Source organism: Geotrypetes seraphini, chromosome 11, assembly GCF_902459505.1.
Source record: "Geotrypetes seraphini chromosome 11, aGeoSer1.1, whole genome shotgun sequence".
Lineage (NCBI taxonomy): Eukaryota > Metazoa > Chordata > Amphibia > Gymnophiona > Dermophiidae > Geotrypetes > Geotrypetes seraphini.
The window spans coordinates 32,105,697-32,121,107 of NC_047094.1; the positions used below are offsets into that span (position 1 = coordinate 32,105,697).

Consider the following 15,411-nt stretch of genomic DNA (forward strand, 5'->3'; position numbering starts at 1 on the left):
CATCGTGTCGCATCCGTGCATGCACGGATCCCCTCCTGCTCGACCAGAGCAAGCAGCAGGGGCGGGGCTGGGGCAGGACTGGGGTGTAACAGGGCAGGGATGGGCAGGTCAGGTCAAAGGGGGGGGGGGGTCCTGGATTTTACAAATGTAAAATCTGGCAACCTTAACTACAAGCAATAGAATAATACTGCAAAACAGTGACCAACTCTCCTACATGAAAAGGACAGATGAGGAACTCTGCAAAGCAAATGTTATTACACCAGGTATCTTCAAATCATATTCTCAAAAGTTTCAAAGCTCTGGTCAGCTTACCTGCTTCTGGCACTCAGAAGGTTCCAACTGTCACTGTCAGAACATCACCACAGAAGCCGCACCCGACTTAAAGCTACAGTGCCACAGAAACCACGCCTAATTCTTAAAGCTGCAAAATACAGCTGTTTAACAGTCTTCGACCTTTGTCTTGGTCATGGCCCATGAATACTGCAAGTGGAGTCAAGATTCTACAACCATAACTGCCATCAGTCAGTGGAGCCCAGCAATCTATTTAGAAAAGAAAAATTCTCACATCGGTTTCAACAAAAGCTTGTACTAACCTTTTTGGAATGAAACTACTATGGGCCCAACCAAAGCCCATACTTCTTTCAAAACCATAATTACATTACATTACATATTTCTATTCTGCCATTACCTTTCGGAGCCTTAAACTTGAAAAATGTGTTTGGTCATCTAGAAAAGCTGTGTCATTCCTCAATGTCACCAGTGATTACAAATAAATATACAGTGGTACCTCGGTTTACGAGTGCACCGGTTTGCGAGTGTTTTGCAAGACGAGCAAAACATTCGCAAAATCGATTTGTGAGCGCCCCCCTGCGAAGCGACACCCTCCTCCCCGCGATCCGGCACCCCCCGCCACCATCGGGCACCCCCCCACCGTGATCGGGCACCTCCCCGCCGCAACCTGAAGTCCCCCAGAGCCCTCTTCTTACTTTAATGTAGCACCAGCATGTCGGCCTCCTCTTCTGTGCTGGCCTTGAGAATCTCGGAGAGAACGTGAACTCGCAGGCCTTGAGCATGCGCACATGCTCAAGGCCAGCACAGAAGAGGAGGCCAACATGCCGGTGCTACATTAAAGTAAGAAGAGGGCTCTGGGAGACTTCAGGTTGCCGGGGGGGGGGGGAGAGGGGGAGGTGCCAGATCGCGGGCGGGAGGGTGTCGGATCGCGGGGCCTTCGGGGGGAGCAATGCTGGTTCTCAGGGGGGGGGGGGGGAAACAGCGCTGCTGGCCTCGGTGGGGGTGGGTGGGAATGTATCAAAGCGAGTTTCCATTATTTCCTATGGGGAAACTCGCTTTGATAAACGAGCATTTTGGATTACGAGCATGCTCCTGGAATGGATTATGCTCATAATCCAAGGTACTACTGTATATTTTATAGCTGGTCCAGGTCAGGAGAGACCCACAAACTTTTTAATGTTATCCATCAAAGATAGGGGTTCTTTTATTAAGGCGCACTAACCAATTTAGCACACATTAAATCGGTTAGCACGCCTTAATAAAAGGACCCCATAATGCTGTAAATGTGCAGACATTTTCATAGAATGTCAATGCATGAAGCTGGCAATTCTTGAGAATTCGCCGTATCTGCTCTACTACTGAAGAGTTTAAAATCCAAGCTAAGAAGATGTCCCGGAGGTTTAGAGCCAGGGGTTATCCTGAATGGACCATCGAAAAAGCGTATTTGAGGGCACGCTATGCCAACTCCGAACTATTGCTCCAGCAACAACCGAGGATCACCACTGATCGCCAAGTGGTTGTATTATCTTATTCCACCCAGGCGCAAGCTGTGGCTAAAATTGTCAAGAAACATTGGACCATCTTAATGAAGTATTCAAAGAAACTCCCTGCATTGCTTTCTCCCATCCCAAGAATCTGGGAAATTTACTGACTGGGGTGCCGAGGTCCCAGGGTTCTATTTCTGTTCAATCTTCGGGAGGCCACTATCCTTGTGGCTCTTGCAATATGTGTTCTAATTCCCTCAGTCTAACATACTGGTGCCACCCTTGAACCCAGCAGAAATATCATCTGACAGCTTACTAATTGCCTATCACAATGGGTAGTGCATGTTATAATTTGTCACTGCAACCTGCTTTATGTTGGTCACACCAGTAGGAAAATTAAAATCAGACTTTCTGAGCAGAAAAGCATGTTACATACGGCCACCATCTCTGCCCCCATGGTACCTCATTGCCTGGAAAAACAACATGAATTCAATCACTTATGTTGGTTTGCAATTGAACAGCTACCTTTGGACTTTTAGAGGGGATAAAGCTGCCCGCATCCAATTGCGGGAGCAATATTGGATATTTCATTTGGACTCTCGCCCCCTTTGGACTTAACGATAGTATTGAGTGGAACACCATCATCTGACAGTCAGCTGTTCCTGCTGGTGGTTTTAACATTTTATTGGCTGTTTCAGATTTTTAAGACTCCTCCCTCTGTTGCTTTCCTATTGGCTCTTTAGGTCCTTGCTCCACCTTATCTTTGAATATTTTGATTTGGTCTAATTTATATTGATTTTTGTCGGGTCTGCTTCGTGTCCCTGATGAAGGGACACTTCGAGTCCCAGAAACCGGGCATGGTTGGACCTCCAGCGGGGCTGTTATGAACTATTAACTCCTCGAGTGATTTACAGCTTTCCCTGAGCAACATTCAAGTTAAGTTTGGAGCTTTTTGCTTTTGGGGTACGGCTGGGGGATTTTCTTAGCAGGTTCTCTGCATGTGTTTTGCACTAGTAATCAAACAGCACTGAAATTTATATTATTTGTTTGTGTTTTTCACTCTTTTCATTTGCACACAGTGAGCCCCGTGATGGGGTGCAGGTGCGGTGAGTTTATTGAAGCTCCCATACCAGTCTTGTTAAGCGCTGGGGATTCTTCTCCATATCGCTAACTCCTCACACTGAAGGCTCACCATCACACATTCAATTATGATTTATTTTGTGCTTGGGTATTTGGTGCACTATCGGGTTCCTGGTAAGAGAACCTATTGACTTCCACTGCTCGTTTTATTGAAGTATTTGCAGCAGTATATTTTGGAGATTTATTTTGTATTGATCTTCTACTCAAGCATATCTTTGAAGTTTAAACCTTTGGGTTGCACAGATGCTGTACTCTTATTAATGAGACTCCAAATCTTTAATCCAAAATTCAAGTTTAATAATTGATGATGAATTAAATAATCAATATGTCACTTGTAATAATTAAGATGCATTAGGATTTGTCCATACAGAATGAGTCTGCTTTGTGGAACTTAATTCTCTCCCAGACAGAGCTGTTAATGGCTAATAACGATGTACTCACACCCACCCACTCTAAAGACAGAAGTTACATCAGTGGCAAAATAGATCTCAGTCCAGATAATCGATCCCAATACACATACAGCAGTGAACACACTATCCTCCTCTTTTACAAAGGTGTACTAAGCTTTTTAGCGCGCGTGCTAAACACTAACGCATGCTTGTTATCCTATGGATGCGTTAGCGGTTAGCGCATGTGTTGATTTAGCACGTGCTAACTCCGCACTAAAATGCTTAACGCGCCTTTGTAAAAGAGGGCCCATGGCTTTCTATGCTCTACAGGGAAATAAAACAGCTGTGATTTCTTTTGGCAGTCAGACACATTGGAAGCTAAAGGTTAGCCGTCAGTTTTATGTCTTATCACATTCCTTTCAAATACAACATTCTCACTCACCATATACCATCTACTGGTTTTCCTTCTTTCCTATACAGTTTTCTGGTCCCATATTCACCACAAAGAACATTACGTTCATCTCAGCAACAGTTACTGATTATCCCTTCATCTCAGCAATTATTTCTCGATTTTCATAGGAATTCCTCTTTCTCCGATATGGCTCCCACCCTTTGGAACTCCTTACCCTATCTCCGCATCAAAAAATCTTTTGCGACTTTTAAGGCGCAATTGAAGTCATACTATTTTTCTTTGCCTTTCCGCTCTTGACCTTTTTCCTTGCTTATCTCATGCTATGGATCACCCTTTCTTCTTGACTTCTTAGCTTATATCATTGTTTGTGCAGAATTTCACTGACTTCCCTTCCCCAACTTTTTTTTGTTTTTTACCTTCCCTTTCTTTATCCCCCCTTGTACCCATTTTTTTTTTTTTTTTGTTTGCCTCCCTTGTTAGTCTTTTTAATTTTTTTGGTTTTAATATATTACTATTGTAAAGCGCTTAGATTAACTATGGTTGTATTTGCGGTATATCAAATAAATTGAAACATGTCTTTCTCTTTCTACAAAGAAATCAGGTGTGGGGAGGGGAGGATGGGGATTCTGCTCATTCTAGAATGCCAAGAGGTAGGCTTCACAACAAGCTTTAGGCACCGAAAATACCTCAGATGTCTATGCAGGCTAATCACTGAGGAACAAAGAAATACTGGGACCCAATTCATTCCACATAACTCAAATATCCAAACATGAAACATATATGCAGCAAAGGCTATCCCCATGTAATGGGGCCAGCAAAATAGAAGCTATATATGCTGGTGTTATGAAGCACACCATACAAGGGTGGTTTGAAAAGTTTGGTTAAAAAAAAAAAGCAAGTTAAACAACGTAGTCTCTATTGAGGGCTATATACTTAGTTCCAGCAAGTTTCCAGTTTTTTTGTATTGTAGGAAAAATAGCTTACGAAAAAAAATGAAAACTCACTGGACTAAGATTACGTTATTTAACTTGCTTTTATTTTTTACCAAACTTTTCAAACCACTCTCATAATTCCATGTTCTCTATCTCCCCTGTTGGTTGATAGCCATAAACACCCTATTTCTGAAAGTTTGAAGGATTAAAGGAAAAAAATTATCATCAGTAAGATTATTTCTCCTTACAGTTTCACTATGCTAAGCTCCATTTTAGGAGTTCCCATCCAGTGAAATGATCTAAGTATCATGGACAACACAATATGTTGCTACTGCCAAACAGAAAATGGAGAGAACAAAATAAGAAATATGACAATTCCGTATCACTCAATGGAGTCCCACCATACCTTTAGTATTATGTACAACAGTGTTTCTCAACATGTGGTATGCATACCCTTGGGGGTACGCGGCCTGCACCGCCAATTCCCACTCGTCCGTAGAGGCGGCAGCCAATCAGGGCCTTAGGCTCCTCCCTCTGTATCCTGGGATACAGAGGGAGGAGCCTTTGTGGATTTTTCTTAAGATTATAGTTTTTAAGTTATTTGGATGCCTATTAAACTACAAGCTGGTACATCCTATCTTCTGTTCCACAATCTTGTTGTTTTTGTGACTTATTGTGTGAAATAAAAATCGGCCACTCTGTTCATGTAGAATATAATCACTGCTTGTTTGGATCCTTAAGGTTAGGGCTGATGACCACTGCTAAAAGCATAAGCTCACACATGACACTGGCTATATTATTTTTATATTTAGTGTAGAAAACAAATTACAGGGACTTTAGTATATTAAAAAAAAAAAGCGTATGTATTAAAAAGAAATGTTTGCAGTTAGTCATCATGACATTTCTCATATACAAATATAGCTTCAATATGAAATGAAGCACAGAGCAAATATTCTAGTTACAAGGTTATCCTCGAGATATATATTTTTTGGAATTAAGAATGATAAAATTCTAAATCTAATACTCCATACAAACAGTACACCATCAATAGCACGCAGGACAATTGCGCCCTGACAATTCTGCTCCGACAAGTGGGCACATGAAGGGAGCGGGATTTTCGGAGCACAATTGTAAGTATAGTGCGAGTGGGTTTGCGGCAATGTTGAAATTGAGACCACGTCTGCATCCTCCGAACGAGAGTGTGATTGTATTGGGGGGATTCCCCTCCACATACCCCCTCAGAGCGGAAGAGCCGGGCTTTGGGAGGAGAGTGCAAGTTTTAAGTGCACTGGGGGGGAGAGGGGGGGAACCCCCACCCCCTCAGAGCACAAATGGGAAGACCTCAGAGCGGCAGCACGCATTTGTCCTGCGCGCAAATGTCGGGGCATGATTGTCGGCGTGCCAATGTCCTGCACACTTTTGACGGGTCACCCATACAAACATATGTAAGAGTTCTGATATGTATACACACACACACACCAAGCAGGACTCTCTGAGTGGACCATTTTATATGATGAAATTAGAACAGGACATTGTTCAAGCGGATTGTGGAACTTTCATTTTCTTTTGTTTTGCTTTTGGGGTCTTGGGAGCTTTTTTAGCCGATCTGACAAGTCTCTTGCCTTTGGGTGCCCCTCCTGTCTTTCTTGCTTGGGTGTTCTTTGCTGGTGAAGGTTTACTTGTCTTCACTTCTGGCTTTAGCTTTTCATGGCTTCTAATCCTTTTCTGCTTGCTTGGCGACGGATGCTCCGCCAAATCTTCCTCACTGACTTTATGTTTGTGGTTTGGAGTCTCCTGTACCAAATAATTTTTCTTCTTGCAAGGAGGAGACTTGGCATCTGATTTCGTTTTAATGTCCTTCTCCAGGGCATGACTCAAGTCAGCGTTGTTCTGTAGCTTAGGGAGCAGGAGGGGAAAAGAGAAACAGTCATCAATTAGTACCCAAAATAGGAGGAAAAACTATCCCAGATACACTTCATGAAACAGCAGCAGCACACCTTACCTCCCTTTCAGGACATTCTAGCGCAAGGGCAGCAAACAACAAACTTAGAGGCATCATGCATACAATGGAGGCAAATGCATGCAATTCTCACACATATTCATTAAGAGTATTTTGAAAAACAGATTGGTCTGCAATTTGACACTTCTGTACTAAAGCATTTCCCCCATTTTATAGCTATGAGGAAAAATGCTTATCAAATAGCTCTGAAAAAGCAGTTTATTGGGTGGCGGCGGCCAAAAAGGCAAACAGGATGCTGGGAATTATTAAAAAAGGGATGGTTAACAAGACTAAGAATGTCATAATGCCCCTGTATCGCTCCATGGTGCGACCTCATTTGGAGTATTACGCTCAATTCTGGTCTCCTTATCTCATGAAAGATATAGTGGCGCTAGAAAAGGTTCAAAGAAGAGCGACCAAGATGGTAAAGGGGATAGAACTCCTTTTGTATGAGAAAAGACTAAAACGGTTAGGGCTCTTCAGCTTGGAAAAGAGGTTGCTGAGGGGAGATTTTATTTATTTATTTTTATTCAATTTTCTATACCGTTCTCCCAGGGGAGCTTAGAACGGTTTATATGCATTTATTCAGGTACTCAAGCAGTTTTCCCTGTCTGTCCCGGCGGGCTCACAATCTATCTAACGTACCTAGGACAATGGGGGGATTAAGTGACTTGCCCGGGGTCACAAGGAGCAGCCGGGGTTTGAACCCACAACCTCAGTGTGCTGAGACTGTAGCTTTAACCAGTGTGCCACACTCTCCCCTGAGTGGAATAGAATGGGTACAAGTGGATCGATTTTTCACTCCCTCAAAAATTACAAAGATTAGGGGACACTTGATGAAGTTACAGGGAAATACTCTTAAAACCAATGGGAGGAAATTTTTTTTCACTCAGAGAATAGTTAAGCTCTGAAACGCATTGCCAGAGGATGTGGTAAGTGCGGATAGCGTAGCTGTTTTTAAGAAAGGTTTGGACAAGTTCCTGGAGGAAAAGTCCATAGTCTGTTATTGAGAAAGACTTGGGTAAGCCACTGCTTGCTCTGTATTGGTAATAATACTATAAAACTCCTCAACGTTTGCCAAAAGGTGCTTAAAAAGATACAAAAAGAGAGGCAAAAATGTCAATAAGGACTCTATGAGTGGGTCTATCAGCCAATCACTTCTAGCAAACCAAACCACACTAATAATAAATGTCAATTTAGAGATAGGGACGCTCTCAGTGTGAGGTTATTAGCGACGGGAGAACAAACTCCAGCGCTTCCACTTAGAAAGGCGAAGGTGAATCACCCCGCCTGCACACCATCATCGGGCGTCCCTAGTGTGCAAAATCAATAGTGCAGAATTAATATATTAATAAGTCACAAACTGTGAACAAGTGAGAGAGTGAACAAACTGAAAACCCATTGCGTAAGCAGAGAAGGAAACAGTGGAAGAAGAAAAGGTTCCCTGGAACTGAGTTGAAGTAGAAGGGAGAACCAATGCTGCCTGGGCCACCGTGGAGCAATCAGAATCATGGTGGCTCGTTCCCTCTTGAGCTTGAACAAGGTTCGTAACATGAGCGGCAGAGGAGGGAAAGCATACAGGAACAGATTGGACCAATCCAGGAGAAATGCATCCGCTGCCAGACGGTGAGGAGAGTAGAGTCTGGAGCAGAAGTGGGGCAGCTGATGATTGTGAGGAGCTGCAAAGAGGTCCATCTGAGGAGTGCCCCATTGAGCGAAAATGGACTGGAGAGTCAAAGGATCGAGAGTCCATTCGTGGGGCTGGAGAATTCTGCTGAGTTTGTCCGCTAAGGAATTCTGTTCCCCCTGAATGTAGATAGCTTTCAGGAATAAGTGGCGAGCTGTGGCCTAAGACCAAATCTTCTGGGCTTCCTGGCACAAGAGGCGAGAGCCTGTCCCACCTTGTTTGTTGATGTAGTACATCGCAACTTGATTGTCTGTGCACAGTAGAAGAACCTGTGGAAAGAGAAGATGTTGGAAGGCCTTGAGGGCATAAAACATCGCTCTGAGTTCCAGGAAATTGATGTGGTGCTTCATTTCCTGGACTGTCCAAAGTCCTTGAGTTTGAAATTCGTTCAAATGAGCTCCCCAGGCATAAGGGGAGGCGTTGGTGGTGATGACAAGTTGATGAGGAGGTAGATGGAACAGAAGACCTCTGGAGAGATTTGAGGATATCAACCACCATTGATGATGTCAACCACGAAGAGATGATGTCACAGATATGTGTCGTGAGCAAGGATCCGTCGCTTGGGACCACTGGGTAGCTAGGGTCCATTGAGGAGTGCGTAGGTGAAGACGTGCAAGGGAGGTGACATGAACTGTAGAGGCCATGTGACCCAAGAGTATCATCATTTGCTTGGCAGAGATGGAACGTTGTGGAAGCACCTGCTGACAAAGATATTGAAGAGTTTGAAGGCGGTTGGACGGCAAGAACGCTCTCATCAGGACTGTGTCCAACACCGCTCCAATGAATTGAAGTCTTTGCGTGGGGATAAGATGAGATTTGGGTAGATTGATCTCGAATCCCAGGAGTTGTAGAAAAAGGATGGTCTGGTTGGTGGCCAGGAGTACTGACTGAGATGAAATGGCCTTGATTAACCAGTCGTCCAGGTAAGGAAAGACCTGAAGGTAGTGAGAGCGTAGAAAGGCAGCCACCACAATCAGGCATTTGGTGAACACTCTTGGAGAGGAGGCAAGACCGAAGGGTAGCACCTTGTATTGGTAATGACAATGATTGATCATGAAGCGGAGATACTGTCTGGAGGCCAAATTGACCGGTATGTGAGTGTATGCTTCTTTGAGATCGAGGGAGCATAGCCAGTTGCCGTGATCGAGAAGAGGGTAAAGAGTGGCCAGAGTAAGCATTTTGAATTTTTCCTTGACCAAGCATTTGTTGAGATCGCGAAGATCTAGAATTGGTCTGAGATCTCCTGTTTTTTTGGGGACTAGAAAGTAACGGGAGTAGAATCCCTGCCCCTTTTGATCCAGAGGAATCTATAGCGTTCAGAAGGAGGAGGGATTGAACCTCCTGAAGAAGGAGGGAAGACTGAGGAGTGTTCAAAGCTGACTCTTTTGGTAGACTTTGGGCCGGAAGGGTCTGAAAGTTGAGAGAGTAGCCGCGGCGGATGATGTTGAGGACCCATTGGTCCGAAGTGATAACTTCCCACCGGCTGAGAAAGAAAGTGAGACGGCCACCTATAGGTTGAGGTAGGTGGGTAGATGTTTGGACGCTGGCTATGCCCTGGAGAATTAAGTCAAAAGGGCTGCGTAGGTTTTTGCTGTGGAGGCGGCTTCACAGGTTGTTGCTGTGGTGGTCTAGGAGTCTGACGTTGTTGTTGACGTTGACGCCTAGTTTGCTGGGGAGCTGATGGCAATGGACGAGCCACATAACGGCGTTGGTAGGCCGACTGCTGTCTGAAAGGCCGTGCCGGTGGAGTCTTCTTTTTTGTTTTGAGGAGAGTATCCCAGCGTGTCTCATGGGCGGAGAGCTTTTGGGTGGTCGAGACCATGGATTCCCCAAAAAGCTCATCCCCCAGGCATGGAGCATTAGCCAACCGATCTTGATGGTTGACATCAAGCTCGGATACTCTAAGCCAGGCAAGGCGGCGCATGGCTACAGACATGGCCGTTGCACTGGAGGTAAGTTCAAAGGTATCGTAAATGGATCTTACCATAAATTTACGGAGTTGGAAAAGAGAAGACGAGCATTAGTGGAAAGCCTGCCGTTTCCGCTCAGGAAGGTACTTTTCAAAGGAAGCCATGGTGGTAAGGAGATGCTTAAGATAAAAAGAAAAGTGAAAAGCATAATTACCAGATCTATTAGCTAGCATTGCATTCTGGTATAACCGCTTACCGAATTTGTCCATGGCTTTACCTTCTCTGCCAGGAGGGACAGAAGCATATACACTAGCTCCCGCAGACTTCTTAAGCGTAGATTCCACAAGCAGTGATTCATGTGGAAGCTGTGGCTTATCGAATCCAGGAATAGGAATTACTTTATATAATGAATCCAATTTACGGGGAGCTCCTGGGATAGTCAAAGGAGTCTCTAAATTTTTATAAAAAGTTTCCCTCAAGATGTCATTAAGAGGGAGTTTCAAAAATTCCTTTGGAGGCTGGTCAAAGTCAAGGGCATCAAGAAAGGCCTTGGATTTTTTAGACTCAGCCTCCAAAGGAATAGAGAGAGATTCGCACATGTCCTTCAGGAAAGTGGTGAAAGACGTGGAATCATGTTTGGAGGATGGATCAGGAATAACAGGATCATCCTCATCCGAGGAACACTCACCCTCAGAAAGAAAAGGCTCTTCGGAGTCACCCACAGATCAGGGTCCCTAATATGGGAGCTACGGTCTCGAGACTTCGGAGTAGAGGGTTCTAGGTGTCGGGATTTGCGTGCCGACTTACCCGACCTCATAGATACGGTACTGTGAGATGTTACCGACTGCAGCGGTGCCGAAGTCTGCACCGACTGATGCTGGGCTCTCGGTTCCGGTGCAAGAACTGGCATCGATATTGATGAGGCCGAGTGAACCGGTACCGAGACAGTGGACGCAGGCAATAAAGGTTGCTCCACTGCCGGTACCGGCGGCTCAGACCGGACCGGGACAGGAAGGTTCGGTGCCAATAGAGCAGGAAGGAGTTGTTGTAACTGCTCCTTGAGCTGCGTTTGTAGGATGGCTGCAATGCGCTCATCCAAAGAGGGCACCGGTACCGCCTTTTTCTTTTGTGGTACCTGCGGTGCTGCTCGACGCCCCGAAGATGAGGAGCCCGAGGTCGAGGGACTCACCTTGATAGGGGCGGAGCGCTTCCGCGGGCGCCTCACGGTCGGCAGGACTGGGCTCGCTGCAATCGAGACCGGAGGACGCTCCAGCGGGGAAGGCTTCTTAGCCGGCTTACCTGGATGTTGCGACGCCGGCGCGGTATCGACGAAGTGGGTGACGACTGCGATGGGGCCGATGCCGGTGTCGATGCCGCAGGATCGGACATATCGGCACCGAAGAGTAATTGCTGTTGTATCTGGCGATTTTTTAATGTATGTTTTTTTAACGTGGCACAGCGGGTGCAGGTGGAAGCCTGATGCTCAGGACCCAGGCACTGTAAGCACCAGTTGTGCGGGTCCGTGAGGGATATAGGCCGTGCACACCGCTGGCACTTTTTAAACCCTGGCTGGGGGGGCATGAAAGTGAAAACGGCTTCTGCCAAATCGAAGTCCGAGGCCTCGATGGTGGCAGTAGGCCCCGCCGGGGCAAAACCGAAATGAAGAAAAAAATAAAGAAATAAACTCTCGGGTTTTTTTTTTTTTTTTTAGAAAAAGAAAAGAAAGAAGGGAAAAAACTCCCAAAAAGGTTTCGCGAGCGGGAAGGCGTATAAGAAAAAATTTCAACAGCCGTTGAAAAATGCGACTTCTTAGCTCCGCGGAAACTAAGAAACTGGGGACCGCGCGCCTCTGTCGGGCGGGAAGGCACTCGCACGTGCGCGGTTCGGCCTACTGGAACTTTCCAAGTTCTTAGAGTGCAATCACTCTAAAATTGTCCGTACCGGGGCTCCGTCGGTGCCGTCACCCATCAGTCAAGAATATGCTGCCTGCTTGTCCTGGGATAAAAAATCTTGCGTGTGGAAAGGTTTAAAAATGCATAAATAAAAAGTCTCTGCTGCAGAGCATGAAAAAAGTGTAGCTGTCCTGCACTAAAAAACGTCACAGTGTGGCAATAGACTCTAGAATCACAGAAGAACAGGAGATGATTACCGTACTTTCACGTAGATAACACGCACCCGTGTAAAACGCGCACACGGGCATAGCGTGCGGGAAACACAAATTTATGTTAAAAAAATTTAATATAGCGCGCACACGCGTATACCGCGCATGCTAAAACCTCCTCCCACCTACTCCAAACTGGCATCCCCCCCCGCTCGCTTACCCGCGTTTTACAACTTTTTTTTTTCAATCCGATCCAGCATCCCCCCTGCGAACCGGCATCCTCCCCCCCCCCGCTCGCGTCACCCCCCCTCCCCCACGATCCTACATCCCCCCAGCACCAAACATCTCTTACCCAATTGGGCACCGGCACCAGCACCAATGCACAGGACGTGCCAGTGCCCGAAGATCCTCCCTCGTTGGTTTGGGCTGGGCTGGGCTGGGCGGTGCAGGAGAGATCCTCCTTCTTCCTGCGCCGGGCTGGACTAGGCTTTGAGCATTTGCGCATGCTCAAAGCCTTCTGGTCTCGCTCTCTCCGAGAGAGCCTAGTCCAGCCCGGCGCAGGAAGAAGGAGGATCTCTCCTGCACCGCACCGCACCGCCCAGCCCAGCCCAGCCCAAACCAACGAGGGAGGATCTTCGGGCACTGGCACGTCCTGTGCATTGGTGCTGGTGCCGGTGCCCAATCGGGTAAGAGATGTTTGGTGCTGGGGGGATGTAGGATCGCGGGGGAGGTGACGCGAGCGGGGGGGGGGAGGATGCCGGTTCGCAGGGGGGATGCCGATCGGATTGAAAAAAAAAGTTGTAAAACGTGCTCATGCGTATAACGCGCAAGGTTATGCACGGTTTGTAAAATCGTGTATAACGCGCGCGTTATATGCGTGAAAATACGGTACTTCCCAAAACTTGGAAAGTGACAAACAAAAAGCGAAGGAAGACTCTGGTGCTGAAATGTCTTTTACTGATATGACTTGACTCGACACGATCGAAATTGCTTGCTTGAAGGAAATTGCGTACTTAGGCCAGTCAAGTGCTACGCCCGCTTGCAGAACCAATTGCTACGTCTTGCAGAGTGATATAGGATATTTGTAAGAAGATAGCAGGCAATACATCAACCTGCTAATAGACTCCTGTTGGAGCCGAAACACGCTTGTGCCGAGTCAAATCATATCAATAAAAGACATTTGAGCACCAGAGTCTTCCTTCGCTGTTTGTCACAATAGACTATAGAAAACATAAAAACCATCAGCTAATATTTTATGGGAACTTAAGATAACTTAAAATTACTATGTGTACATTAAAAATAGCAGAAAACAACCAGCCCTTTTCAGGGCTACCTCCTCTTGTAGGGGGGGTAACAGTTAAAATACAAATAAACTTAGTACGCATTGAAATAGCTAATGTAATCCATTTATGAAATTTCGACATGTTTCGACATTCTGCAGTTTATGCATTACAAGTCTTAAATCTGAAGTCCTAAATCAATTTAAAATGCGCAGGGTGATAGAGCATAAAATTCTGAACACATCAGTATATAATATGCAGCAGTAGGTGTCAGAAATATGGCTCTGATCCAGCAAGAAAGGAGGAACAATGTATTACTTTTGCACAGCTCTGTACCCGTATCTAAATGTTTTGATTGTAACCACAAAAAGGCAGGACATCAAGCTGCCCGATGGTATAAAATAATATCTGAATTCTTGAATAAAAAACACAAAATCTAGTCTTAGAGATATTTGGAGCATTGAGATAAAGCAGTATATTTCTGTGTCTCAATGGCCACGAATTTGGACAAACTTGGTTTTTCTTGTTACACAGATCTTTTTGGACCCCTGTTAAGTTACAAAAGTTAGACCGTTCTAAATCCAATAGATGCTGGCACTGTCATATAAACATTGGGATGCTGGATCATCTGTTGTTCTATTGTCCTTTGATACTCAACTTTTGGAAGTTAATATGGGGTCAGATTAATGGTATGCTTGAGTCATCAATTCCATTGACTTATGAAGCAATCATATGTGGAACATTACTACATATTAAGTCTCCAATGGACTGATATAAATGCCGTCTTTTCCTAATTATGACCGGGATAGCCATGCAGATGATAACCCGTAATTGGAAAAAATTACGATCGCCTGAATTTTCCTTTTTTGGTGTGCGAACCTATGCTCTAGTTATAAGCATGAAAAAATGAATGCTGGGGCATAGTAATGTATTTAAACTGGTTTGGGGCCCGTTGACATCTTATATTACTTCTCTGTAGTTGGTTTTTGTCTTTAATTCTGTGCCATCTCCTTGCACATCCAGGGTTGGGAAGGAGGGAGGGAGGTGGGATTGTGTTACTGTATTATTTTAAATAAGTGTAAATTATTGAAATAATATATACATAGTGATTAATCAATGGGTGGGATAAAATGATTGATTTTGAATATCTGTAAGTTGAATGTGTTTTTCTTTTTTTTTTTTTTTTTTTTTTAGCAGTGCCTCCGCCGGGTCAGACCATAGGTCCATCCTGCCCAGCAGTCCGCTCCCGCGGTGGCCCAAACAGGTCACGACCTGTCCAAATCACCAGAAGGGGCCCCCATGCCACCTTGGTTTCCTATTGAGTCCTATCTTCCCATCAAAGTCCTAGCCCTCCGGTCTTGCACATGCACGACCTGGTCGGGTTTCTATACTTATTTTCTGGTTAGCTTTCTCAGTATCCCACGATCCCTTTATCCCTCAGGAATCCGTCCAGTCTCTGTTTGAATCCCTGTACCGTACTCTGCCCAATCACGTCCTCCGGTAGCGCATTCCAAGTGTCCACGACCCTTTGGGTGAAAAAAAACTTCCTTGCATTCGTTTTGAACCTATCTCCCTTCAGTTTCTCCGAATGCCCCCTCGTACCTGTTGTCCCCTTCAGTCTGAAGAATCTGTCCCTATCCACCCTCTCTATGCCCCTCATGATCTTGAAGGTCTCTATCATATCACCCCTGAGCCTCCTTTTTTCCAGAGAGAAGAGCCCCAGCCTATCCAACCTCTCGGCATATGGGCAGTGTTCCAGCCCTCTTACCAGTTTTGTTGCTCTCCT

The 15,411-nt window shown here is 45.4% G+C and overlaps 1 protein-coding gene across 1 annotated transcript in view; it reads right to left on the reverse strand.

Annotated features, from left to right (window-relative positions):
- Positions 1–3,195: 3,195 nt before the first annotated feature.
- Positions 3,196–15,411, reverse strand: part of RSL1D1 (ribosomal L1 domain containing 1) — a 39,636-nt gene continuing 27,420 nt past the window's right edge. Inside the window, exon 9 of the mRNA XM_033914346.1 lies at positions 3,196–6,544. Within this exon, the coding sequence (XP_033770237.1) occupies positions 6,185–6,544 (360 nt within the window). The 3' untranslated portion in view covers positions 3,196–6,184. The remainder of the gene's footprint in view (positions 6,545–15,411) is intronic.